The sequence below is a fragment of the Rana temporaria genome, chromosome 13 (assembly GCF_905171775.1).
Source record: "Rana temporaria chromosome 13, aRanTem1.1, whole genome shotgun sequence".
Classification (NCBI taxonomy): domain Eukaryota; kingdom Metazoa; phylum Chordata; class Amphibia; order Anura; family Ranidae; genus Rana; species Rana temporaria.
The window spans coordinates 10,804,222-10,828,017 of NC_053501.1; the positions used below are offsets into that span (position 1 = coordinate 10,804,222).

Consider the following 23,796-nt stretch of genomic DNA (forward strand, 5'->3'; position numbering starts at 1 on the left):
CACACCTTCCCCGTTCTTCACTGTGGCGCCGTCATCAATCGTCACAGTTGTAGTGTCATGACCTGTCACCCTGCACCAGGAGAGCAGAGCCACACAGCAGGCTCCACCCACTACAGAAAACTACAGGAGGGGGCAGAGTCATGACCTGTCACCCTACACCAGGAGAGCAGAGCCACCCAGCAGGCTCCACCCACTACAGAAATCTACAAGAGGTGGGTGGAGTCATGACCTGTCACCCTACACCAGGAGAGCAGAGCCACCCAGCAGGCTCCACCCACTACAGAAAACTACAAGAGGGGGGTGGAGTCATGACCTGTCACCCTACACCAGGAGAGCAGAGCCACACAGCAGGCTCCACCCACTACAGAAAACTACAGGAGGGGGGTGGAGTCATGACCTGTCACCCTACACCAGGAGAGCAGAGCCACCTACCAGGCTCCGCCCACTTCAGAAAACTACAAGAGGGGGTGGAGTCACCTTACACAAGGAGGGCAGATCTGGCAATCGCACCACCCATGTGAGGTATCGATGCAAACGTCAGAGCCAGGGAAATCATTTTAGCGCCAGACCTCCTGTGTAACTCTAAACTGGTAACATGTAAAGGCTTTTAAAGCTTCGCCCATTGAGATTTTTTTTAGGTCTACATGTTAGGTATCTATTTACTCGGCTTCACATCTTCTTTTATATTTTACCAAACAATTGGGTATTACACTGTGTTTTTGTGCATTAAAATGAATCAAATTGTATTTTTTCCCCCAAAAAAAACATAGCATTTGGAAAACTGCTGCCCAAATAACGTGTGACATAAAAAAAAAAATCACCCACCATTTTATTCTCTAAGGTCTCGGCTTAAAAAAAGATAAAAAATTGAATGTTTGGGGGAATCTTAGTAATTTTCTATAAAAAAAAAAAAATGATGATTTTTACACAAAGGAGAGAAGTGTCAGAATTGTCCTGGACTGGAAGTGGTTAAAGATTATCATTCTTTCCCCTCACTTCCTGTTTCGTGAAACTGTTGTCACCCTGACAGCGATCAGGGGCAAATCTCTCCAACGGACAGTGGCGTCACTAGGGTTGGTGTCACCCGGTGCGGTAAAACATGGTGTCACCCCCCCCCCCCCTCTGTCTAGGCTGCCCAGCACCAAGCAGGCAGCGCACGGGCACGGGGCGCACCCCAAACCAGCCCCTGTAAATGATAGTATAGGGCAGTATAGTGGCAGGTTAGGGTGGTATAGAGTGGTATAGTGGCAGGTTGGTGTAGTGGGGTGGTATAGGACAGGTTAAGGTGGTATAGGGCATGTTGGGGTGATATAGGGTAGTTTGGGGTGGTATAGGGCAAGTTAGGGTTGCATAGGGCAGGTTGGGGTGGTATAGCGCAAGTTAGGGTGGCACAGGGCAGGTTGGGGTGGTATAGGGCAAGTTAGGGTTGTATAGGGCAGGTTGGAGTGGTATAGGGCAAGTTAGGGTGGCATAGGGCAGGTTGGGGTGGTATAGGGCAAGTTAGGGTGGCACAGGGCAGGTTGGGTGGTATAGTGCATGTTAGGGTGGCATAGGGCAAGTTGGGATGGCATGGGAAAGGTTGGGGTGGTACAGGGCAAGTTAGGGTGGCATTGGGCAGGTTGGGTTGGTATAGGGCAAGTTAGGGTTGCATAGGGCAGGTTGGGGTGGTATAGGGCAAGTTATGGTGGCATAGGACAGATTGGGGTGGTACAGGGCAAGTTAGGGTGGCACAGGGCAAGTTGGGGTGGCATGGGAAAGTTTGGGGTGGTACAGGGCAGGCTGGGGTGGTACAGGGCAGGCTGTGGTGGCACAGGGCAGGCTGGGTGGTACAGGGCAGGCTGGGGTGGTACAGGGCTGTTTGGGGGGGGGGTACAGGGCAGGCTGGGGTGGTATAGGGCTGTTTTGGGGTGGTACAGGGCAGGCTGGGGTGGTACAGGGCAGGCTGGGGTGGCACAGAGCAGGCTGGGGTGGCACAGAGCAGGCTGGGGTGGTACAGGGCAGGCTGGGATTGCACAGGGCAGGCTGGGCATGTCAGCTAAAAAACAAACAAAAAAAACAACAAAACAAAAAAAAAACGGGATGGTGTCACCCGGTGCGGACCGCACCCCCCGCACCCCCCTAGCAACGCCTCTGCCAACGGAGACACGGATAGGACCCGACTTACTTAAAAAAAACACATTAAACCCCTCATCCTCCACCCCTCCCCCCTCCTCCGTTGCACAGGTGCTCTCTAGAGGTGGTAACACGAGACGATCTTTTTATGGGATGAGATGCGGTTTTTCTCTCTCCAGTAAATGAGGATCTGGAGGTTTGGAGTTATTTGCTGTGTACATTCCATGCCATCGTCTCTGGCACAGAACCTGGACCAGTCCGGGCAGAAAGATAAACGGTGGAACGGATGGGCGGAGTCCGATGTTCTGCACGGAACACTGAACACAGCGGGGACGTGTCCTTGTGTCACCTCCGCGCTCGGGTCAGGCGCAGGCTGTCCTTAAAGGGGAACTCCAGTTTTGAAGAAAAAAAAAAATGAAAGGGGTTGTAAACCCTCGCAGCTAAAGGACCCGGCCAGTTTTTGCGATTCGGCACTGCGTGGCTTTAACTGACAATTGCGCGGTCGTGCGACGTGGCTCCCAAACAAAATTGGCGTCCTTTTTCCCCACAAATAGAGCTTTCTTTTGGTGGTATTTGATCACCTCTGCGTTTTTTTTTTTTTGCGCTATAAACAAAAATAGAGCGACAATTTTGAAAATAAATGCAATGGCCCAGATTCTGAAAGGGCTTACGACGGCGCAACGCAATGTGCGCCGTCGTAAGTCCTAATCTGGGCCGTCGTATCTATGCGACTGATTCTTAGAATCAGTTACGCATAGATATACATTAGATCCGACAGTCGTAAGGCTCTTACGCTGTCGGATCTTAAATGCAATTTTTTTTTTCGCCGTTTTTTTTCGCCGCTAGGTGTCGCCTCCGTCGTTTCCCCCGTCGAGTATGCAAATTAGCAAAATACGCGAATTCCCGAACGTACGCGCGGTCGACACAGTGAAGTTACGACGTTTACGTTAGATTTGCGCGGCGTAAAGTTGCTCCTGCTATATGAGGGGCAACCAATGTTAAGTATGGCCGTCGTTCCCGCGTCTAAATTTTAAAATGTACACTGTTTGCGTAAGTCGTCCGTGAATGGGGCTGGACGCCATTTACGTTCACGTCGAAACCAATGACGTCCTTGCGACGTCATTTAGTGCAATGCACGTTGGGAAATTTTAGGGACGGTGCATGCGCAGTAAGTTCGGCGCGGGAACGCGCCTAATTTAAATGATCCACGCCCCCTACCCGGCTCATTTGAATAAGGCGGGCTTGCGCCGGGGGATTTACGCTACGCCGCCGCAACTTTACAGGCAAGTGCTTTGTGAATAAAGCACTTGCCTGTAAAACTTGCGGCGGCGTAACGTAAATGTCATACGTTACGCCGCCGTAGTTTTACTCCATCAAAATAGTATAAAATTAATTTGGGTAGAATGACCGAGTAATTGTCATTCAAACTATCACAGTATTAAAAAATGGATGGGGGGGGGGGGGGCATGCTTGTATTGAGGAAGTGATTGTAAACCTCAGACATGAAATATGAACAAAGCATATCCCTCTATAGTATGTACTTGTCTCTATCCAGAGCACTAAGTGACATTTCTGTCTGCTGCTTTCTTCCTCTGCTATCAGCATGAATCACTTCTGACAGGTTTTCCTGACACCAAAAGATAAATGGTGACAGGGGAGGGAGCTCCAGCACACAATCTGTGCTTGACAGCCTCAGCTCTGTTCCTGTGTGAAGGAGGGGCCCTGCTCTTCAATAAGCTCTCACTGAGCTCTGCAGAGTAGTAACATCAACTCCCACCCTCTGCTTTCTGAAGGCTCAGACAAGCGTTATAAATTTTGATTTTTGTTTTAACAGATGTAGAGAAGAGAAGACTGCGGATAAACAGGTACAACTTATGTAGGAGGATTTGTTTCCTCTCTGCGTATCACCTGAGGCCAGTCAATTCACTGGGTCTATGGAAGGGTTTACAACCAATTTTTTTTCTATTTCTTTTTATTAAAGGGCCCGAGGTCCCCAGACCCCCGGATGGCAACTCCCCCCCCTTTTTTTATAAAAAAAAAGAAAAAAAAATTTAATAACATTTTAAAAATTTTTTTTATAATATATATATTTTTTTATTATTAAAGGGCCCAGAAGTCCCCAGGGCCCCGGATTGGCAAACCCCCCTTTTATTTATATATTTATTTTTCTATTTCTTTTTATTAAAGGGCCCGAGGTCCCCAGAGCCCCGGATGGCAACCCCCCCCCCCTTTTTTTTATAATTTTTTTTTTTTTTATAAAAAAATAATAATTTATATATATATATATATATATATATATATATATATATATATATATTTATTAAAGGGCCCAGAAGTCCCCAGGGCCCCGGATGGCAACCCCCCCCCCTTTTTTTTATAATTTTTTTTTATAAAAAAATAATAATTTATATATATATATATATATATATATATATTTATTTATTTATTTATTAAAGGGCCCAGAAGTCCCCAGGGCCCCGGATGGCTACACCCCTTTTTTTATATATTTTTTTTATATTTATTTTTATCTTTTTATTAAAGGGCCCAGAGGTCCTCAGGACCCCAGGTGGCAAACTCTCCTTTTTTTATATATATATTTTCTATTTCTTTCTATTAAAAGGCCCAGGGGACCCCCGGGCCCCAGATGGCTACCCCCCTTTTTTTTATAATTCTTTTACATTTTTTTTATTTTTATTTATTTTTTTGTAAAGGGCACCGAGGTCCCCAGGGCAACCACCCCCCAATTTGTGGCACCACCGCTCCTCAACTTGCGGCGGCCCCCCGATTCTCTGCTCCAGGAGGGCCCATGCCTGAAGCTGTGTAAGGGGCCCCATCATTCCTGATGGGGGCCCTGCTCTCTTGTGTCAGGATTTGGAGTCACTTACCCAGAAAATAATAACTACTGACTTTACTGTAACTGGCTTTGCCCACCTACTTGTTCTGGATTGAAGACAGGTTGGTCAGATAAATAGCCATGCAGATAAAGTAGGTAAACAATAGCAACCCTCATATGAAAGAATGGGGTGGATTCAGAAAGCAATTGCGTCTGCGTATCCATATATACGCAGCATAATTGCTGAGTTGCGCCGGCGTAACGACTTTTCTGTATTCAGAAAGCTCGATACGCCGACTGCAGCCTAAGATATGACTGGCATAAGGCTCCTTATGCCGTCGTATCTTAGGCTGCATTCTTACGCTGGCCGCTAGGTGGCGTTCCTGTAGTGGTCAGCGTAGAGAGTATGCAAATTGCATACTCACGCCGATTCACAACCGTACGCGCGCCCTGCGTTCGCATTTTACGTCGTTTGCGTTCGTCGGGTTCCGCGTAAGGCTGCTCCTGCTATTAGCAGGGGCAGCCAATGCTAAGTATACCCGTCGTTCCCGCGTCGCGATGTTTGAAAATTACGTTGTTTGCGTAAGTGATTCGTGAATGGCGCTGGACTCCATTTACATTCACGTTAAAGCAAATGACGTCCTTGCGACGTCATTTGCCGCAATGCACGTCGGGAAAGTTTCTCGACGGAGCATGCGCACTACGTTCGGCGCGGTAACGCGCCTAATTTAAATGATCCACGCCCCCTACGCGCTCATTTAAATTACGTGTGCTTACGCCGGGCAGTTTTAGGGAGCGCACACGCAAATTACGGAGCTACTGCTTCGTGAATGAAGCGTAGCGCAAGTAATTTACGGAGGCGTAGCGTAAAAACGGTACGCTGCGCCTCCGTAGTAGTGCGCGCCCCTACCTGAATCCACCCCAATGAGTTTAAACCAGCCAGAAGTCATATCAATTTTTACCACTAGAGGTCACCATTGACACTATCACTGTTACTACATTTGTATTATCAGGACAATGCTGCCCTCTAAGGGTGAGACTTGAAATGACAGCTGCCACAATAATTTGCTAAAATTATAAATGAATTGGACATTTCTGGGCTCTTCTGTCACATCTCATCCCAAATCAAATCAAACCCCCCCCCCCAGTCTTTAAATGGATCAAAGAATATTAAAGGGAACCGGTTGCAGAAGCCTCTGATGGAAGCATCCAATACCTGACTCATGGGCCAGATTTGGGGGTGCAATGAGGCTGAATGTATTGAGTTTTACTGCGAATTACTCCCGGAGCCCTGTAACTATCTTCTATGACTGGTCGGCACAATGTGATCGCTGTGACCAATCATAGCAGCTCACATGACAATTGTAAACAATAATTGGCTTTGATTCACGCCATTCGTTCTGCATACCTCCCAACTTTATGAGATGGGAATGAGGGACAGCTTTTAGCAAAACGTATGCAGGCATAGGACACACCCCCTTGCCACACCCCCTTTAGGAGAATTATACAAAAAAACAAGATTGGTTTGGTGCTTTTTATTTTTTCCTTTATATTGGCTTTTAGAATTTACAAATGCAGCAATTTAGAAATCCAATGAAAGGTTTAGCGCTGGCAAACACTTTTTGATAGATAAAAAAGTGCATTTTATATACAACTATATAGATCAGACCAAAATGAGGGATGAATGATGGGGAATGAGGGACAGAGGGACATTGCTCGAAATCAGGGACAGTCCCTCCAAATCAGGGACATTTCTCCAAATCAGGGACAGTCCCTCCAAATCAGGTACAGTTGGGAGCTATGGTTCTGTACAATTGTGTTGCTAGCTGTGATTGATGGTACAATCACATGGTACAGACAGGGCCAATCACAGCCCATCTGTACCATTTGATTAGTTGTGGCCAATCACAAATCGCCAGTGGCTGGTGTTTTTTTTTTTTGAATGACAGCAAACAACCACCCACACCCCCCCCCCCCCCCCCTCCGCTGTTTGATGGTCGGTCCGGCACTTACCACATCGTGGCAGGCAGCAGGCAGTGTGGTGCAGCGGCTCCTTGTCCTCTCCTCCATGGCGGCTTCCAGCTCCTCCCCTCCTCCTTCTCTCTCTATATATATATATATATATATATATATATATATATATATTTTTTTTTACATACTGTCAGCAGTCAGTGTCCCTGATCACCTCCATACTGGTTATATAATGACGCTGTACTGCAATGATGACAGTATGTAAAAAAACAAACAAATACAACTTCAAAAAAACTTGTCATGCCTCTTACTAAATACCTTGGACTGGCTACTTTCCAAAAAAAGGGTCATTTGGGGGTATTTGAACTGTCTTGGCATTTTTGTGCCTCAAGAGATGATATCACCTGTCAGTACATCAGGAATGGTCAATTTTCATATATATATATATCATAGTTTGCGGACTCTATAACTTTACTAGAGACTAAATAATATACACTGATTTGGGTTATTATTTTCACCAAAGAAATGTAGCCGGATACATTTTGGGCTAAATTTATGAAGAGAGATGATTTATTTGCAAAATGTTATAACAGTAACTAAGAAAACACATATATTTGAACATTTTTTGCTCTTTTTTTTTTTTGTTTATTTAGCAAAATTAAAATAAAAGAAACCTCAGTGGTGAGGACATATCACCAAAAGAAAGCTCTATGTGGGAAAAAAATGATAAAAATGTCATTTGGGTACAGCGTTGCATGACGGCGCAATTGTCATTTAAAGTGTGAGAGCGCTGAAAAATAAAAATTGGCCTGGGCAGGAAGGGGGAGGGGAGTGCCTGGTATTGAAGGGGGTCCTGACAGGGACAGTTTTTTTTTATGTCCCTGTAAGTTTTCATTATAAAATGTCCCTGTGGTCAGACTACAGACAGTGAAGTATTTAGGTATCCTTGCAGTGTATGTACACCCAGACTATCAGCTTCTCTTATTCACTCCTGTTGGTGACATTCCCTATCAGAAGTGTCACCAGTAGAGGGAGCTCTGTACAGTCACCAGTAGAGGGAGCTCGGTACAGTCACCAGTAGAGGGAGCTCTGTAGGGTCACCAGTAGAGGGAGCTCTGTACAGTCACCAGTAGAGGGAGCTCTGTACAGTCACCAGTAGAGGGAGCTCTGTAGAGTCACCAGTAGAGGGAGCTCTGTACAGTCACCAGTAGAGGGAGCTCTGTAGGGTCACCAGTAGAGGGAGCTCTGTAGGGTCACCAGTAGAGGGAGCTCTGTACAGTCACCAGTAGAGGGAGCTCTGTACAGTCACCAGTAGAGGGAGCTCTGTAGGGTCACCAGTAGAGGGAGCTCTGTACTGTCACCAGTAGAGGGAGCTCTGTACAGTCACCAGTAGAGGGAGCTCTGTAGGGTCACCAGTAGAGGGAGCTCTGTACAGTCACCAGTAGAGGGAGCTCTGTACAGTCACCAGTAGAGGGAGCTCTGTAGAGTCACCAGTAGAGGGAGCTCTGTACAGTCACCAGTAGAGGGAGCTCTGTAGAGTCACCAGTAGAGGGAGCTCTGTACGGTCACCAGTAGAGGGAGCTCTGTAGGGTCACCAGTAGAGGGAGCTCTGTAGGGTCACCAGTAGAGGGAGCTCTGTACAGTCACCAGTAGAGGGAGCTCTGTACGGTCACCAGTAGAGGGAGCTCTGTACAGTCACCAGTAGAGGGAGCTCTGTACGGTCACCAGTAGAGGGAGCTCTGTAGGGTCACCAGTAGAGGGAGCTGTGTAGAGTCACCAGTAGAGGGAGCTCTGTACAGTCACCAGTAGAGGGAGCTCTGTAGAGTCACCAGTAGAGGGAGCTCTGTAGGGTCACCAGTAGAGGGAGCTCTGTAGGGTCACCAGTAGAGGGAGCTCTGTAGGGTCACCAGTAGAGGGAGCTCTGTAGAGTCACCAGTAGAGGGAGCTCTGTAGAGTCACCAGTAGAGGGAGCTCTGTAGGGTCACCAGTAGAGGGAGCTCTGTACAGTCACCAGTAGAGGGAGCTCTGTAGAGTCACCAGTAGAGGGAGCTCTGTAGGGTCACCAGTAGAGGGAGCTCTGTAGGGTCACCAGTAGAGGGAGCTCTGTACGGTCACCAGTAGAGGGAGCTCTGTAGGGTCACCAGTAGAGGGAGCTCTGTAGGGTCACCAGTAGAGGGAGCTGTGTAGAGTCACCAGTAGAGGGAGCTCTGTAGGGTCACCAGTAGAGGGAGCTCTGTAGGGTCACCAGTAGAGGGAGCTCTGTAGGGTCACCAGTAGAGGGAGCTCTGGAGGGTCACCAGTAGAGGGAGCTCTGTAGGGTCACCAGTAGAGGGAGCTCTGTAGGGTCACCAGTAGAGGGAGCTCTGTACGGTCACCAGTAGAGGGAGCTCTGTAGGGTCACCAGTAGAGGGAGCTCTGTACGGTCACCAGTAGAGGGAGCTCTGTAGAGTCACCAGTAGAGGGAGCTCTGTAGGGTCACCAGTAGAGGGAGCTCTGTAGAGTCACCAGTAGAGGGAGCTCTGTACGGTCACCGTTAGAGGGAGCTCTGTAGGGTCACCAGTAGAGGGAGCTCTGTACAGTCACCAGTAGAGGGAGCTCTGTAGGGTCACCAGTAGAGGGAGCTCTGTAGGGTCACCAGTAGAGGGAGCTCTGTAGAGTCACCAGTAGAGGGAGCTCTGTACAGTCACCAGTAGAGGGAGCTCTGTACAGTCACCAGTAGAGGGAGCTCTGTAGGGTCACCAGTAGAGGGAGCTCTGTAGAGTCACCAGTAGAGGGAGCTCTGTAGAGTCACCAGTAGAGGGAGCTCTGTAGGGTCACCAGTAGAGGGAGCTCTGTAGGGTCACCAGTAGAGGGAGCTCTGTACAGTCACCAGTAGAGGGAGCTCTGTAGAGTCACCAGTAGAGGGAGCTCTGTAGGGTCACCAGTAGAGGGAGCTCTGTAGGGTCACCAGTAGAGGGAGCTCTGTAGAGTCACCAGTAGAGGGAGCTCTGTACAGTCACCAGTAGAGGGAGCTCTGTACAGTCACCAGTAGAGGGAGCTCTGTACAGTCACCAGTAGAGGGAGCTCTGTACAGTCACCAGTAGAGGGAGCTCTGTATAGTCACCAGTAGAGGGAGCTCTGTAGAGTCACCAGTAGAGGGAGCTCTGTAGGGTCACCAGTAGAGGGAGCTCTGTACAGTCACCAGTAGAGGGAGCTCTGTAGGGTCACCAGTAGAGGGAGCTCTGTAGGGTCACCAGTAGAGGGAGCTCTGTAGGGTCACCAGTAGAGGGAGCTCTGTAGGGTCACCAGTAGAGGGAGCTCTGTAGGGTCACCAGTAGAGGGAGCTCTGTAGGGTCACCAGTAGAGGGAGCTCTGTAGGGTCACCAGTAGAGGGAGCTCTGTAGGGTCACCAGTAGAGGGAGCTCTGTACAGTCACCAGTAGAGGGAGCTCTGTAGAGTCACCAGTAGAGGGAGCTCTGTAGGGTCACCAGTAGAGGGAGCTCTGTACAGTCACCAGTAGAGGGAGCTCTGTAGGGTCACCAGTAGAGGGAGCTCTGTAGAGTCACCAGTAGAGGGAGCTCTGTAGAGTCACCAGTAGAGGGAGCTCTGTAGGGTCACCAGTAGAGGGAGCTGTGTAGAGTCACCAGTAGAGGGAGCTCTGTAGGGTCACCAGTAGAGGGAGCTCTGTAGGGTCACCAGTAGAGGGAGCTCTGTAGGGTCACCAGTAGAGGGAGCTCTGTAGGGTCACCAGTAGAGGGAGCTCTGTACGGTCACCAGTAGAGGGAGCTCTGTACGGTCACCAGTAGAGGGAGCTCTGTAGGGTCACCAGTAGAGGGAGCTCTGTAGGGTCACCAGTAGAGGGAGCTCTGTAGGGTCACCAGTAGAGGGAGCTCTGTACAGTCACCAGTAGAGGGAGCTCTGTACAGTCACCAGTAGAGGGAGCTCTGTACAGTCACCAGTAGAGGGAGCTCTGTAAGGTCACCAGTAGAGGGAGCTCTGTACGGTCACCAGTAGAGGGAGCTCTGTACGGTCACCAGTAGAGGGAGCTCTGTACAGTCACCAGTAGAGGGAGCTCTGTAGAGTCACCAGTAGAGGGAGCTGTGTAGGGTCACCAGTAGAGGGAGCTCTGTAGGGTCACCAGTAGAGGGAGCTCTGTAGAGTCACCAGTAGAGGGAGCTCTGTACAGTCACCAGTAGAGGGAGCTCTGTACAGTCACCAGTAGAGGGAGCACTGTAGGGTCACCAGTAGAGGGAGCTCTGTAGGTCACCAGTAGAGGGAGCTCTGTAGGGTCACCAGTAGAGGGAGCTCTGTAGGGTCACCAGTAGAGGGAGCTCTGTACAGTCACCAGTAGAGGGAGCTCTGTACAGTCACCAGTAGAGGGAGCTCTGTACAGTCACCAGTAGAGGGAGCTCTGTAGGGTCACCAGTAGAGGGAGCTCTGTAGTCACCAGTAGAGGGAGCTCTGTACAGTCACCAGTAGAGGGAGCTCTGTAGGGTCACCAGTAGAGGGAGCTCTGTACAGTCACCAGTAGAGGGAGCTCTGTACAGTCACCAGTAGAGGGAGCTCTGTACAGTCACCAGTAGAGGGAGCTCTGTAGTCACCAGTAGAGGGAGCTCTGTAGTCACCAGTAGAGGGAGCTCTGTACAGTCACCAGTAGAGGGAGCTCTGTAGTCACCAGTAGAGGGAGCTCTGTACAGTCACCAGTAGAGGGAGCTCTGTACGGTCACCAGTAGAGGGAGCTCTGTAGGGTCACCAGTAGAGGGAGCTCTGTACAGTCACCAGTAGAGGGAGCTCTGTACAGTCACCAGTAGAGGGAGCTCTGTAGGGTCACCAGTAGAGGGAGCTCTGTACAGTCACCAGTAGAGGGAGCTCTGTACAGTCACCAGTAGATGGAGCTCTGTACGGTCACCAGTAGAGGGAGCTCTGTAGGGTCACCAGTAGAGGGAGCTCTGTACAGTCACCAGTAGAGGGAGCTCTGTAGGGTCACCAGTAGAGGGAGCTCTGTAGAGTCACCAGTAGAGGGAGCTCTGTACAGTCACCAGTAGAGGGAGCTCTGTACGGTCACCAGTAGAGGGAGCTCTGTAGGGTCACCAGTAGAGGGAGCTCTGTACAGTCACCAGTAGAGGGAGCTCTGTACAGTCACCAGTAGAGGGAGCTCTGTAGGGTCACCAGTAGAGGGAGCTCTGTACAGTCACCAGTAGAGGGAGCTCTGTACAGTCACCAGTAGAGGGAGCTCGGTACAGTCACCAGTAGATGGAGCTCTGTACGGTCACCAGTAGAGGGAGCTCTGTAGGGTCACCAGTAGAGGGAGCTCTGTAGGGTCACCAGTAGAGGGAGCTCTGTAGGGTCACTAGTAGAGGGAGCTCTGTAGGGTCACTAGTAGAGGGAGCTCTGTAGGGTCACCAGTAGAGGGAGCTCTGTACAGTCACCAGTAGAGGGAGCTCTGTAGGGTCACCAGTAGAGGGAGCTCTGTACTGTCACCAGTAGAGGGAGCTCTGTAGGGTCACCAGTAGAGGGAGCTCTGTAGAGTCACCAGTAGAGGGAGCTGTGTTCTGCAGCACAAGACATTGTAATAGGTAATCCCCGCCCCCTATGTTGCGAGAAAAGCCCAGTATTTCCGGTTTTGGAGGATCATGTGACAGCGCTCAGCCAATCAGAAGTACACAGCTCTCTGAGTAAATCCTCATACAGTTTGGTATGAGGAGAACCTGTATAAGGTCATTTGTATTGTACACATGGGGGGGGGGCGGGTCATTACCTAAGAATGTCCATCAGCTTCAATCTGAATACAAACTACACACAGAGACCCCGGAAGTATCTCATCTTCCCCACGGGAGAGGCCTCAGCCGCTGTAATGTCACATTCCCACCCGTTACGTCACTTCCGCTAAACACTCTACAGCCTGGAAACATAGGACGCCATTTTGGTGAAGGGCGAAGGAAGGCGTGGTCGCCTGTGTCCAGGGACCATTGTTCTTCCTGAGCTGGTCTCCGCCCAGAGAATGGCGGAGGTTGTTCCGCCCGCAGTAAAGATGGCCGGTGCGGGTCAGCCGCTTCCGGTCTGGGTCTGGGAAGTTCCCATGAGGGCAGAGATGAGAGGGAAGTGCGGAGACACCGGCTGAGGGGCACCGAGAGCGCGAGAGACAGGTAAGGGGTGAAGGGGGCTGTGTGCGGAGGAGGGGGAGGGGTGGCTGGAGTTGACATTTGGCAGCCAATCAGCTTTCAGCTCCCCACACATGATGCAATCAGATTGTATGATCTTCTGTACCGAGTGACACCTCTGATCCATGGGGGGGGGACCTCTCACTTCCAGGGGAGGACCAGATGGGCCCCCCGAGGAGGTGACCGATCCAGACTGCCCCCCCCCCCGAGGAGGTGACCGATCCAGACTGCCCCCCCCCCCCCGAGGAGGTCAGCGATCCAGATGGGCCCCCCGAGGAGGTCAGCGATCCAGATGGGCCCCCCGAGGAGGTCAGCGATCCAGATGGGCCCCCCGAGGAGGTCAGCGATCCAGATGGGCCCCCCGAGGAGGTCAGCGATCCAGATGGGCCCCCCGAGGAGGTCAGAGATCCATATGGGCCCCCCGAGGAGGTCATCGATCCAGATGGGCCCCCCGAGGAGGTCATCGATCCAGATGGGCCCCCCGAGGAGGTCATCGATCCAGATGGGCCCCCCGAGGAGGTCATCGATCCAGATGGGGGCCCCCCCGAGGAGGTCAGCGATCCAGATGGCCCCCCCCCCGAGGAGGTGACCGATCCAGACTGGGGCCCCCCGAGGAGGTCAGCGATCCAGATGGGGGCCCCCCCGAGGAGGTCAGCGATCCAGATGGGCCCCCCCGAGGAGGTCAGCGATCCAGATGGGCCCCCCGAGGAGGTGACCAATCCAGACTGCCGCCCTCCCCGAGGAGGTGACCAATCCAGACTGGCCCCCCGAGGAGGTGACTGTTCCAGACGGGCCCCCCCCCTGAGGAGATGACCATTCCAGACGCCCCCCCCCCCCCTGAGGAGGTGACCGATCCAGACTGGCCCACCCCCCCGAGGAGGTGACCATTCCAGGCGGGCCCCCCCCCTGAGGAGATGACCGATCCAGATGGGTCCACGTTGGGCCTTGTGGAACCTCCCTGAGAATGAGATCCAGAGCTCTCTGATCAGCAAACCTTGTGGCTGGTTGGAGAGCTCTGGATTTCATTCTTGAGGGGGGGGGGGGGGGGGTGGACCTCTGCAGAGTGAGCGCTGCTTCCACAAACAGATCAGTGATGATCTGGTGGCCCCATTTGTATCAGTTCTCCCTCGACAGAGAGCAGGGGCCCCTCCTGTACAGTGTGCTGACGGGGGACAGGAGTTCTGATATAAAGAGAACCTGTTTCATGGTGCTGAGTATGGAAATCGCAGGTTCTCTTTTTAAAGAGACGGCGTCCCCCTTACCTGTACCAGGAGACGGGATCTAGTCGCAGCATTCCCTCACCGTTCCTTCCTGTGCTGCAGACGGCGACCGGGCTGTGTGACCGTACTCTGCTGTGCCAGTTCTCACACGTGGCAGCCAATCACTAACCTCCAGCAGTGTCACATGACTCCCCCCCTGGCACCTGACACAATACGGAGGAGAAAGGAGCGAGCGCTGCCAAGGTGAGTATAGGGTGGAGACTCACATGGTGACACGATCTCGTGTACCGCCCCCGCTCGGATCACCTCCACATCGGGTCCTCTGCCCCGCGTGTGCCCGCCACTGTATTTCCCAGACCCCACACGCCCATCGGCGGACTCGGGACCGGTATGGCGAGTGCTTCTGATTAGAGGGAAGGGAGATCGTCAAACCTTCATTCGCTGATCTCCCACTTCCTACTAATGACCCCGGAAGCAACATTGTAAAACGTCTCTGTCCCTGAGAAGCTAATCAAGTGCGATCCGTGCGTCGTTAGCTTCTTTAGAGGTCAGGTGCGTTGTCTTTTTACACCCCCTGATGTCTCATTAAAGAGAACCTGTCACCAATAGATGCATCATATAGGGGCTAGGCTTATTATTCACAGTAAACTCTAACCCAGGGGTCTTAAACTTGCAGCCCGCGGGCCAGATGTGGCCCTTTGTTTGCTTTATCTGTTTTTTGTGACCCCCCCCCCCCCCTTCTTGGCACCCAGCGATGGGGCGCCGCTCCCTCCCATCCCCCCTTGGCACCCAACGATGGGGCTCCCTCCCATCCCCCCTTGGCACCCAACAATGGGGCTCCCTCCCATCCCCCCTTGGCACCCAACGATGGGGCTCCCTCCCATCCCCCCTTGGCACCCAACGATGGGGCTCCCTCCCATCCCCCCTTGGCACCCAACAATGGGGCTCCCTCCCATCTCCCCTTGGCACCCAAAGACGGGGCGCCGCTCCCCCCCTCCCCTTGGCACCCAAAGACGGGGCGCCGCTCCCCCCCTCCCCTTGGCACCCAACGACGGGGCGCCGCTCCCCCATTGGCACCCAACGATGAGTCACTCCTCGAGAGCTATTTTATTTACTCCAAAGCACCACCAATCCTGAGACTCCCACTGATGTTGGGCATTTTCACTCTCACTGGCACTGGTGTGTTCAATAAAAACATGTAATTCTTTGTGTGTTATTAGTGTAAGCCGACTGCGATTGTCTATTGTTGTGACTTAGATGAAGATCGGATCACATTTTATGAGAAATCCATATCATTCCAAAAGGGTTCACATACTTTTTATTGCAACTGTATTCAGGTCTAAAAAAAATGTAAACACGTGCAAAAAAGGGCCCCGGCAGTGAAAGAGTCAAATTTTGGTGGCAGAGAAGCGAGACTCTCCATCAGACACTGAAAACGCAAAAGATGCCAAAAAAGGAAATTTTACTGAAGCAAAGTAATATATGAAGATGAAGTCCCACCCCTCCCCCGCACACAGCTCAGTTAGTTTCTCATGTGTCCGTTGGCGCTGAGATTAGATCTGCGATGATCCGGATAAACTTTCCTTCTTGCAAGACGAGTCGTTACGCCATGTGACTGCTGGAGGTCATGTGACTCCGCGGCTCACGAGAAGCAGAGATGACAGACGCATCCTGTCTCTGACTGCTGAGGTCAGGCTTTACACTCTGATATGGATCTGCTTTGTGGGGGGGCGCTGTGACCCCCAATTTGGAATGGGCTTCTTTAACCACTTAAGCCCCGGACCAAAATGCAGCTAAAGGCCCAGGCCAGGTTTTGCGATTCAGCACTGCGTCGCTTTAACAGACAATTGCGCGGTCGTGCGACGTGGCTCCCAAACAAAATTGGCGTCCTTTTTTCCCCACAAATAGAGATTTCTTTTGGTGGTATTTGATCACCTCTGCGGTTTTTATTTTTTGCGCTAAAAAAAAAAAAAAGAGCGACAATTTTGAAAAAAATGCAATATTTTTTACTTTTTGCTGTAATAAATATCCCCCAAAAACATATATGAAATTTTTTTTCCCCTCAGTTTAGGCCGATACGTATTCTTCTACCTAATTTTGGTAAAAAAAATCGCAATAAGTGTTTATCGATTGGTTTAGTAGAATGTATAGCGTTTACAAAATAGGGGATAGTTTTATTGCATTTTTATAAATTTTTTTTTTTTTTTTTACTACTATTGGCGGTGATCAGCGTTTTTTTTCGTGACTGCGACATTATGGCGGACACTTCGGGCAATTTTGACACATTTTTGGGACCATTGTCATTTTCACAGCAAAAAATGCATTTCAATTGCATTGTTTATTGTGAAAATGACAGTTGCAGTTTGGGAGTTAACCACAGGGGGCGCTGTAGGAGTTAGGGTTCACCTAGTGTGTGTTTACAACTGTAGGGGGGTGTGGCTGTAGGTCTGACGTCATCGATCGAGTCTCCCTATAAAAGGGATCACTCGATTGATACGCCGCCACAGTGAAGCACGGGGAAGCCATGTTTACATACGGCTCTCCCCGTTCTTCAGCTCCGGGGAGCGATCGCGATGGAGTGACTATAAACGAATAGCCACGCCGTTGGCCCGGATCGCTCCCCGAGGTAAGCCGCACGCAGCGGAGAGGGTCCCGATCGGACCCCCCCACCCGCTAGAAGGCAGGGACGTATATATACGCCCATCTGCCTGTACGTGCCATTCTGTGGACGTAAATAAGCATGCGGCGGGCATTTAAGTGGTTAAAGAGGACCTGTGCTTTGTCCACATGGGGGGCAAGGTGACAGGTTCACTTTACTGAACCAACCTCCCCAGCAGGGGCACTCCCATGTCTGTGCACCCGCTATGCCAATTACAGTGCCTTGAAAAAGTATTCATACCCCTTGACATTTTCCACATTTTGTTATGTTACAGACAAAAATGTAAATGTATTTTATGTGATGGACCAACACAAAGTGGCACGTAATTGTGAAGTGGGAGGAAAATGATCAATGGTTTTCATCATTTTTTACAAATATGTGAAAAGTGTGGGGGGTACATTTGTATTCAGCCCCCTTTACTCTGATCCCCCTAACTAAAATCTAGTGGAACCAATCGACTTCAGAAGTCACCTAATTAGTAAATAGAGTCCACCTGTGTGTCATTAAATCTCAGTATAAATACAGCTGTTCTGTGAAGCCCTCAGAGGTTTGTTAGAGAACCTTAGTGAACAAACAGCATCATGAAGGCCAAGGAACACACCAGACAGGTCAGGGATAAAGTTGTGGAGAAGTATAAAGCAGGGTTGGGTTATAAAATAATATCCCAAGCTTTGAACATCTCACGGAGCTTCTGTTCAATCCATCTTCTGACAATGGAAAGAGTATGGCACAACTGAAAACCTACCAAGACATGGCCGTCCACCTAAACTGACCGGGTCGGGCAAGGAGAGCATTCATCAGAGAGGCAGCCAAGAGGTCCATGGTAACTCTGGAGGAGCTGCAGAGATCCACAGCTCAGGTGGGAGAATCTGTCCACAGGACAACTATTAGTCGTCTCTCCACAAATCTGCCCTTTATGGAAGAGTGACAAGAAGAAAGACATTGGTGAAAGAAGTCACATTTTTAGTTTGTGAGAAGCCATGTGGGGGAGGGGACACAGCAAACATGTGGAAGAAGGTGCTCCGGTCAGATGAGACCAAAATTGAACTTTTTGGCCTAAAAGCAACACACTATGGGCCAGATTCAGGTAGGGCGGCTTAATTTTGACCCGGCGTAGCGTATCGTCTTTACGCTACGCCGCCGTAAGTCAGAGAGGCAAGTGCTGTATTCACAAAGCACTTGCCTCCTAAGTTACAGCGGCGTAGCGTAAATGGGCCGGCCTAAGCGCGCCTAATTCAAATAAGGAACGGGGGCGTGTTTTATGTAAATGATTCGTGACCTGACGTGATTGACGTTTTTAACGAATGGCGAATGCGCCGTACGTGGATGTATCCCAGTGCGCATGCGTCGGATAGAATGCCTAAGATACGTCGAACACTGCCTAGGACGTGAACGTAACTTACGCACAGCCCTATTCGCGTACCACTTGCGCAAACGACGTAAAAAGATAGGCTTGTTCCGACGTCCATACCTTGCATGGGCTGTGCCACCTAGGGAGCAGCTTTATCTTTACGCCGGCGTATCTCTTACGTAAACGGCGTAACTAATTGCGACGGGCGCACGTATGTTCGTGAATCGGCGTATCTTGCTCATTTGTATATTCGACGCGGGAAACGATGGGAGCGCCACCTAGCGGCCAGCGTAAATATGCACCCAAAGATACGACGGCGTAGGAGACTTACGCCGCTCGTATCTTAGCCTAATGTAAGCGTATCTGGTTTCCAGAATACGCTTACATTTACGACGGTGTCGATTCAGTTACGACGGCGTATCTACTGATACGCCGGCGTAACGCTTTGTGAATCTAGCTATATGTGTGGCAGAAAACTAACACTGCGCCATACAAATGTACCCCCCACACTTTTCACATATTTATTTGTAAAAAACGTTTATCATTTTCCTTCCACTTCACAATTATGTGACACTTTGTGTTGGTCCGTCACATAAAATCCCAATAAAATACATTGACGTTTTTGGTTGTAACATGACTAAATGTGGGAAACTTGAAAGAATTTCAGGCTGAGGGATTGTGGGTAATGGTATAGCGCTGTCTGATAATCCTCTGTTTCTGTTCCCGCAGACGCAGAGCATGGAGAATGATGAACTTTCGACAGAGGATGGGATGGATTGGAGTCGGCCTCTACCTCCTCGCCAGCGCTGCCGCCTTCTACTACGTCTTTGAGATCAACGACACGTACAACAGGCTGGCCCTGGAGCACGTCCAGGTGAAGCCGCAGCGCCAGGAGATCGGCGAGGCCTCGTGGACGCACTCCCTAATGACGCGGCTCCTCTCTCTGCCCTTCTGGCTCTGGGCCGCCTTCTTCCTGCTGCCCTACTTCCAGGTGTTCCTCTTCCTTTATTCCTGCACCAGGGCCGACCCCCGCACCGTGGGCTACTGTATAATTCCCATATGCCTGGCTGTGCTCTGCAATCGTCACCAGTCCTTCACCAAAGCCTCCAATCGGATTAGCAGACTTCAGCTGATTGACACTTAGACCCCTCCCCCCAGACTGCACCTGCGGATGGAGGAAATTTACAAATCTGGGAGAGGGGTGGGCCGAAGGACCTATTTTAATATCTATTTTTTTTTTTAAGGTTCACAGGGAATCCTTTTTTTTGCACTCTTACCTACACAGGCGGCTGCCCCTCCTTGTTGAGCCTCGCGCCAGGCGGTGGCCCCTCCTTGTTGAGCCTTGCGCCAGGCGGTGGCCCCTCCTTGTTGAGCCTTGCGCCAGGCGGCGGCCCCTCCTTGTTGAGCCTCGCGCCAGGCGGCGGCCTTCCTTTGGTGAGCCTCGCGCCAGGCGGCGGCCCTCCTTTGGTGAGCCTCGCGCCAGGCGGCGGCCCTCCTTTGGTGAGCCTCGCGCCCCAGGCGGCGGCCCTCCTTGGTGAGCCTCGCGCCCCAGGGGGCGGCCCTCCTTGGTGAGCCTCGCGCCCCAGGCGGCGGCCCTCCTTGGTGAGCCTCGCGCCCCAGGCGGCGGCCCTCCTTGGTGAGCCTCGCGCCCCAGGCGGCGGCCCTCCTTGGTGAGCCTCGCGCCCCAGGCGGCGGCCCTCCTTGGTGAGCCTCGCGCCCCAGGCGGCGGCCCTCCTTGGTGAGCCTCGCGCCCCAGGCGGCGGCCCTCCTTGGTGAGCCTCGCGCCCCAGGCGGCGGCCCTCCTTGGTGTGCCTCGCGCCCCAGGCGGCGGCCCTCCTTGGTGAGCCTCGCGGCCCTCCTTGGTGAGCCTCGCGGCCCTCCTTGGTGAGCCTCGCGCCCCAGGGGGCGGCCCTCCTTGGTGAGCCTTGCGCCCCAGGGGGCGGCCCTCCTTGGTGAGCCTCGCCCCAGGCCATCTCGGAGGACTCTAGCCCTGGTGTCGGCCCTCACCTTGCAGATGAGCAATGTCACTTTATAATGTAGAACAGGGGTAGGCAACCTGGGGCCCTCCAGCTGTTGTGGAACTACATTTCCCCTGAGGCATTGTAAGGCTAGCAGTTACGATTGCTCCCAGAGGCATGATGGGACTTGTAGTTCTGCAACAGCTGGGTGGCCCCCAGGTTGCCTACCCCTGATGTAGATCATCCAGGGAAAGATATTCATTGCTGAAACCTGTTCGCTCACAACTTGCGCCCTAAGTGGCTCCCCTTTGTCAGAATCACTGTTTTTACATGGGACATGTCCTGATTTTCCTGGTCCGGCTTCGGAATCTTCTGATAATGTATGAATAAAAAACTTCTTATATGAATATTTCTACTGAAAAAAATCTGAACTGCAACTAACCTGCAGGGAGAAGCCGCCCTCTTCGTCTCCTGTAGGCACCGGGTCCCACTGTGCCTAACTGTACACCCGGCCCAGAGAACGGCCCATCGCCTATGTCTGTCCTCCTTTTGAGATCACTGACGCAGTTCGCTTTCTACGCAGAAATTACAAAAATCTTTTCTTCTACTGTAAACCCGTTTTTGTACCTTGTCAGTTGTCTTTTTTTTTTTTTTTCTATGCGACTCTCGCCTCGGCTTTTGCCTCTTTATGTAAAATGGCGACTTCCCTGTAAAGAAATGTTCTTTAAAAAAAAAAAAATGGATGGGAATCAAATTGTTGGAAGTGTTTTGTCAGTAAATATTTAAAGTGTGAGTGAAGCCAAAACCTTCCCCTCCCCCCTCCCATACTGTTGCATAAACGACAGCATTCATAAAAGTCGTGTAGCCGGATCAGATGGTGACTTCGCTTTCATAGCATAAAAAGTAAGAAATCCCATGGCTCCACCCACCCCAAGCTGTAAAGCTGCGCCACTAATTTAAATAATTTGGCGTCCATGGAAGATGTGCTGCAGGTGCAATTTTTTTTTTTAACCATTGCCATAACGTTAGCGGCATGGACGTCACCGACACTCCTGTTCTTAAAGCGGAGGTTCACCCAAAAACAAGTATATAACATTACATTCAGTATACCTCAAACATGTACAGTATGCCAGTGTTTTTTTTTTGGGGGGGGGGGGGTGTACATATGGTATTATCGGTATTTTCCTCCCGGCTTCCGGGTACTCGCTCCCGCGGGAGTGGGCATTCCTGTGCAGTGCCGCAATGTCATCTGGGACTTCGCCCATATGATTGACGTGCCTGAGAAAAACTCCCCCCGGCGGATAAGGCGCGTCACGACTTTCCGAAATTAGACGAACCGCGAATCGGCTCTATATGGCGCCTGAGCACCGACTAGGAGCCGTGTAGAGCTGACTGCGCAGGCGCCGTATAGAGCCGACTCGCGGTTCGTCTACTTTCGGAAAGTCGTAAAGCTTTCTCAGGCACGTCAATAATATGGGTGAAGTCCCACATGACATTGCGGCACTGCACAGGAACGCCTACTCCCCCGGGAGCGAGTACCCGGAAGTCAGGAGGATAATACCGTATGTACACCCCCCCCCCCCCCCCCCAAAAAAAACATTGGCATACTGTACATGTTTGAGGTATACTGAATGTAATGTTAGATACTTGTTTTTTTGGGTGAACCCCCGCTTTAAAGCCATGGCAGGCTATAAAAAAAAAAAAAAAAAACTACCTGCTAGATCATATAAGCCAGGGATCCTCAAACTAGGGCCCTCCAGCTGTTGTAGAACTACACATCCCATGAGGCATTGTAACACACTGACATTCACAGACATGATGGGAATTGTAGTTCCTGAACAACTGGAGGGCCTTAGTTTGAGCACACAGGGCTTATGTCATGGGTCTTCAATCTGTGGCCCTCCAGCTGTTACAGAACTACAAGTCCCATGAGGCATTGCAAGCTGCTGACAGTTACAAGCATGACTCCCAAAGGCAGAGGCATGATGGGACTGTGTGTCCCATCAGTAAAAAAAAAAATTTGTGACTGCGACATTATGGCGGACACTTCGGACACTTTTGACACATTTTTGGGACCATTGTCATTTTCACAGCAAAAAATGCATTTAAATTGCATTGCTTATTGTGAAAATGACAGTTGCAGTTTGGGAGTTAAACACAGGGGGCGCTGAAGGAGTTATGTTTCACCTAGTGTGTGTTTACAACTGTAGGGGGGTGTGGCTGTAGGTCTGACGTCATCGATTGTGTCTCCCTATAAAAGGGATCACTCGATCGATGCAGCCGCCACAGTGAAGCACGGGGAAGTTGTGTTTACATACGGCTCTCCTTGTTGTTCAGCTCCGGGGAGCGATCGCGAGGGGGTGGCTAGAAACGAATAGCCGCGCCCTCATCCCGGATCGCTCCCACACGATTTCCGACCGCCGCATGTACTGGGGGGGGGTCCAGATCGGCCCCCCGACCAGGCAGGGACATACGGGTGTACGTGCCATTCTGTGGATGTATATGTACATGCGGCGGTGGTTAAGCACCCTTGTAAGATTTGAAAGTAACTTTTTTTGTATGTATGCGTTATTCTCTGGGGTCCAATTCATTGCGCGTTGAACTTCATTGAACGGTTCCGTTGCCGCAAATGGGGTTCTGTCAAGAACCATGAAACAGATGGAGACAGAAAATGCAGTAAAAATCACACCTTTAAAAAAATGGTATAACTGGTAAACTTAGTCAAAACATAGCCAGGGTTCGGTAACCAAATTGGGTAGTTGGAACAAGCCAGAAAATCAGGAAGTCAGAGGCAGCAGACAGGATCAGGAAACAGAAGGGACGTCAGCCAGGCAAGTCTTCAACAGGAACACAGCAGCAGAGAGTCTCTAGATATGTTGACCAAGGCAAAGGCAATTGATGAAATGAACCAGGCAATTTAAATAGCCAGGAGGGGCTGTGGGCTTGACTGACTAGCAGGAGATGATCACCAGATGAGCCACTGTGGAACGATGAGTACTGGCAACCGACAGCTGAGCACAGAGAAGGAAGGGCTGAGCACCCAACCCTGACAGGTTCACCTGTCACTACATAAAATGGTTACATTACAGTCTCGTTTACATGCATTTGCTTCTTGGTGCTTCAAGGTGACGGCAAAGCCTCCATAGAAGTCTGACAAAGCTCACTTACAGCACCTGAAGCTATTGAGAGGCTTTTATTCAGCTTTGCTTTGGAGGGATTGCAGACATGGGCCCAGATTCAAGAAGCACTTGCCCCCGCGCAACCATAGGTTACGCAGCGCAAGTGCTTACTTGCTCCGGTGTAACGAGTGCTCCTGATTCAGGAACCTCGTTACACCGACTGCAGGCTAAAATCTGTGCGGCATAAGGCTCTTATGCCACGCAGATTTTAGGCTGCATTCTTGCGGGGGCCGCTCCCATTGTGATCAGCGTGTAGTATGCAAACTGCATACTACCACTGATTCACAAGCTTGCGCGGGCTCCACGCAAGCCAGGTACGGAGTTTCCGTATGGCTACTTTTAGCGCAAGGCTGCCCCTTCTAATAGTAGGGGC

General features: G+C 50.9%; 1 protein-coding gene across 1 annotated transcript; it reads left to right on the plus strand.

The window, feature by feature from the left end:
- Nucleotides 1-12,897: 12,897 nt before the first annotated feature.
- TMEM251 (transmembrane protein 251) lies at nt 12,898-20,129 on the plus strand. The gene is made up of 2 exons (XM_040332279.1): nt 12,898-13,041; nt 19,016-20,129. Exon 2 carries the CDS (start codon nt 19,032-19,034, stop codon nt 19,428-19,430), a length of 399 nt encoding a protein of 132 aa, XP_040188213.1. The 5' UTR covers nt 12,898-13,041; nt 19,016-19,031; the 3' UTR covers nt 19,431-20,129.
- The last annotated feature ends 3,667 nt before the right edge of the window (nt 20,130-23,796 follow it).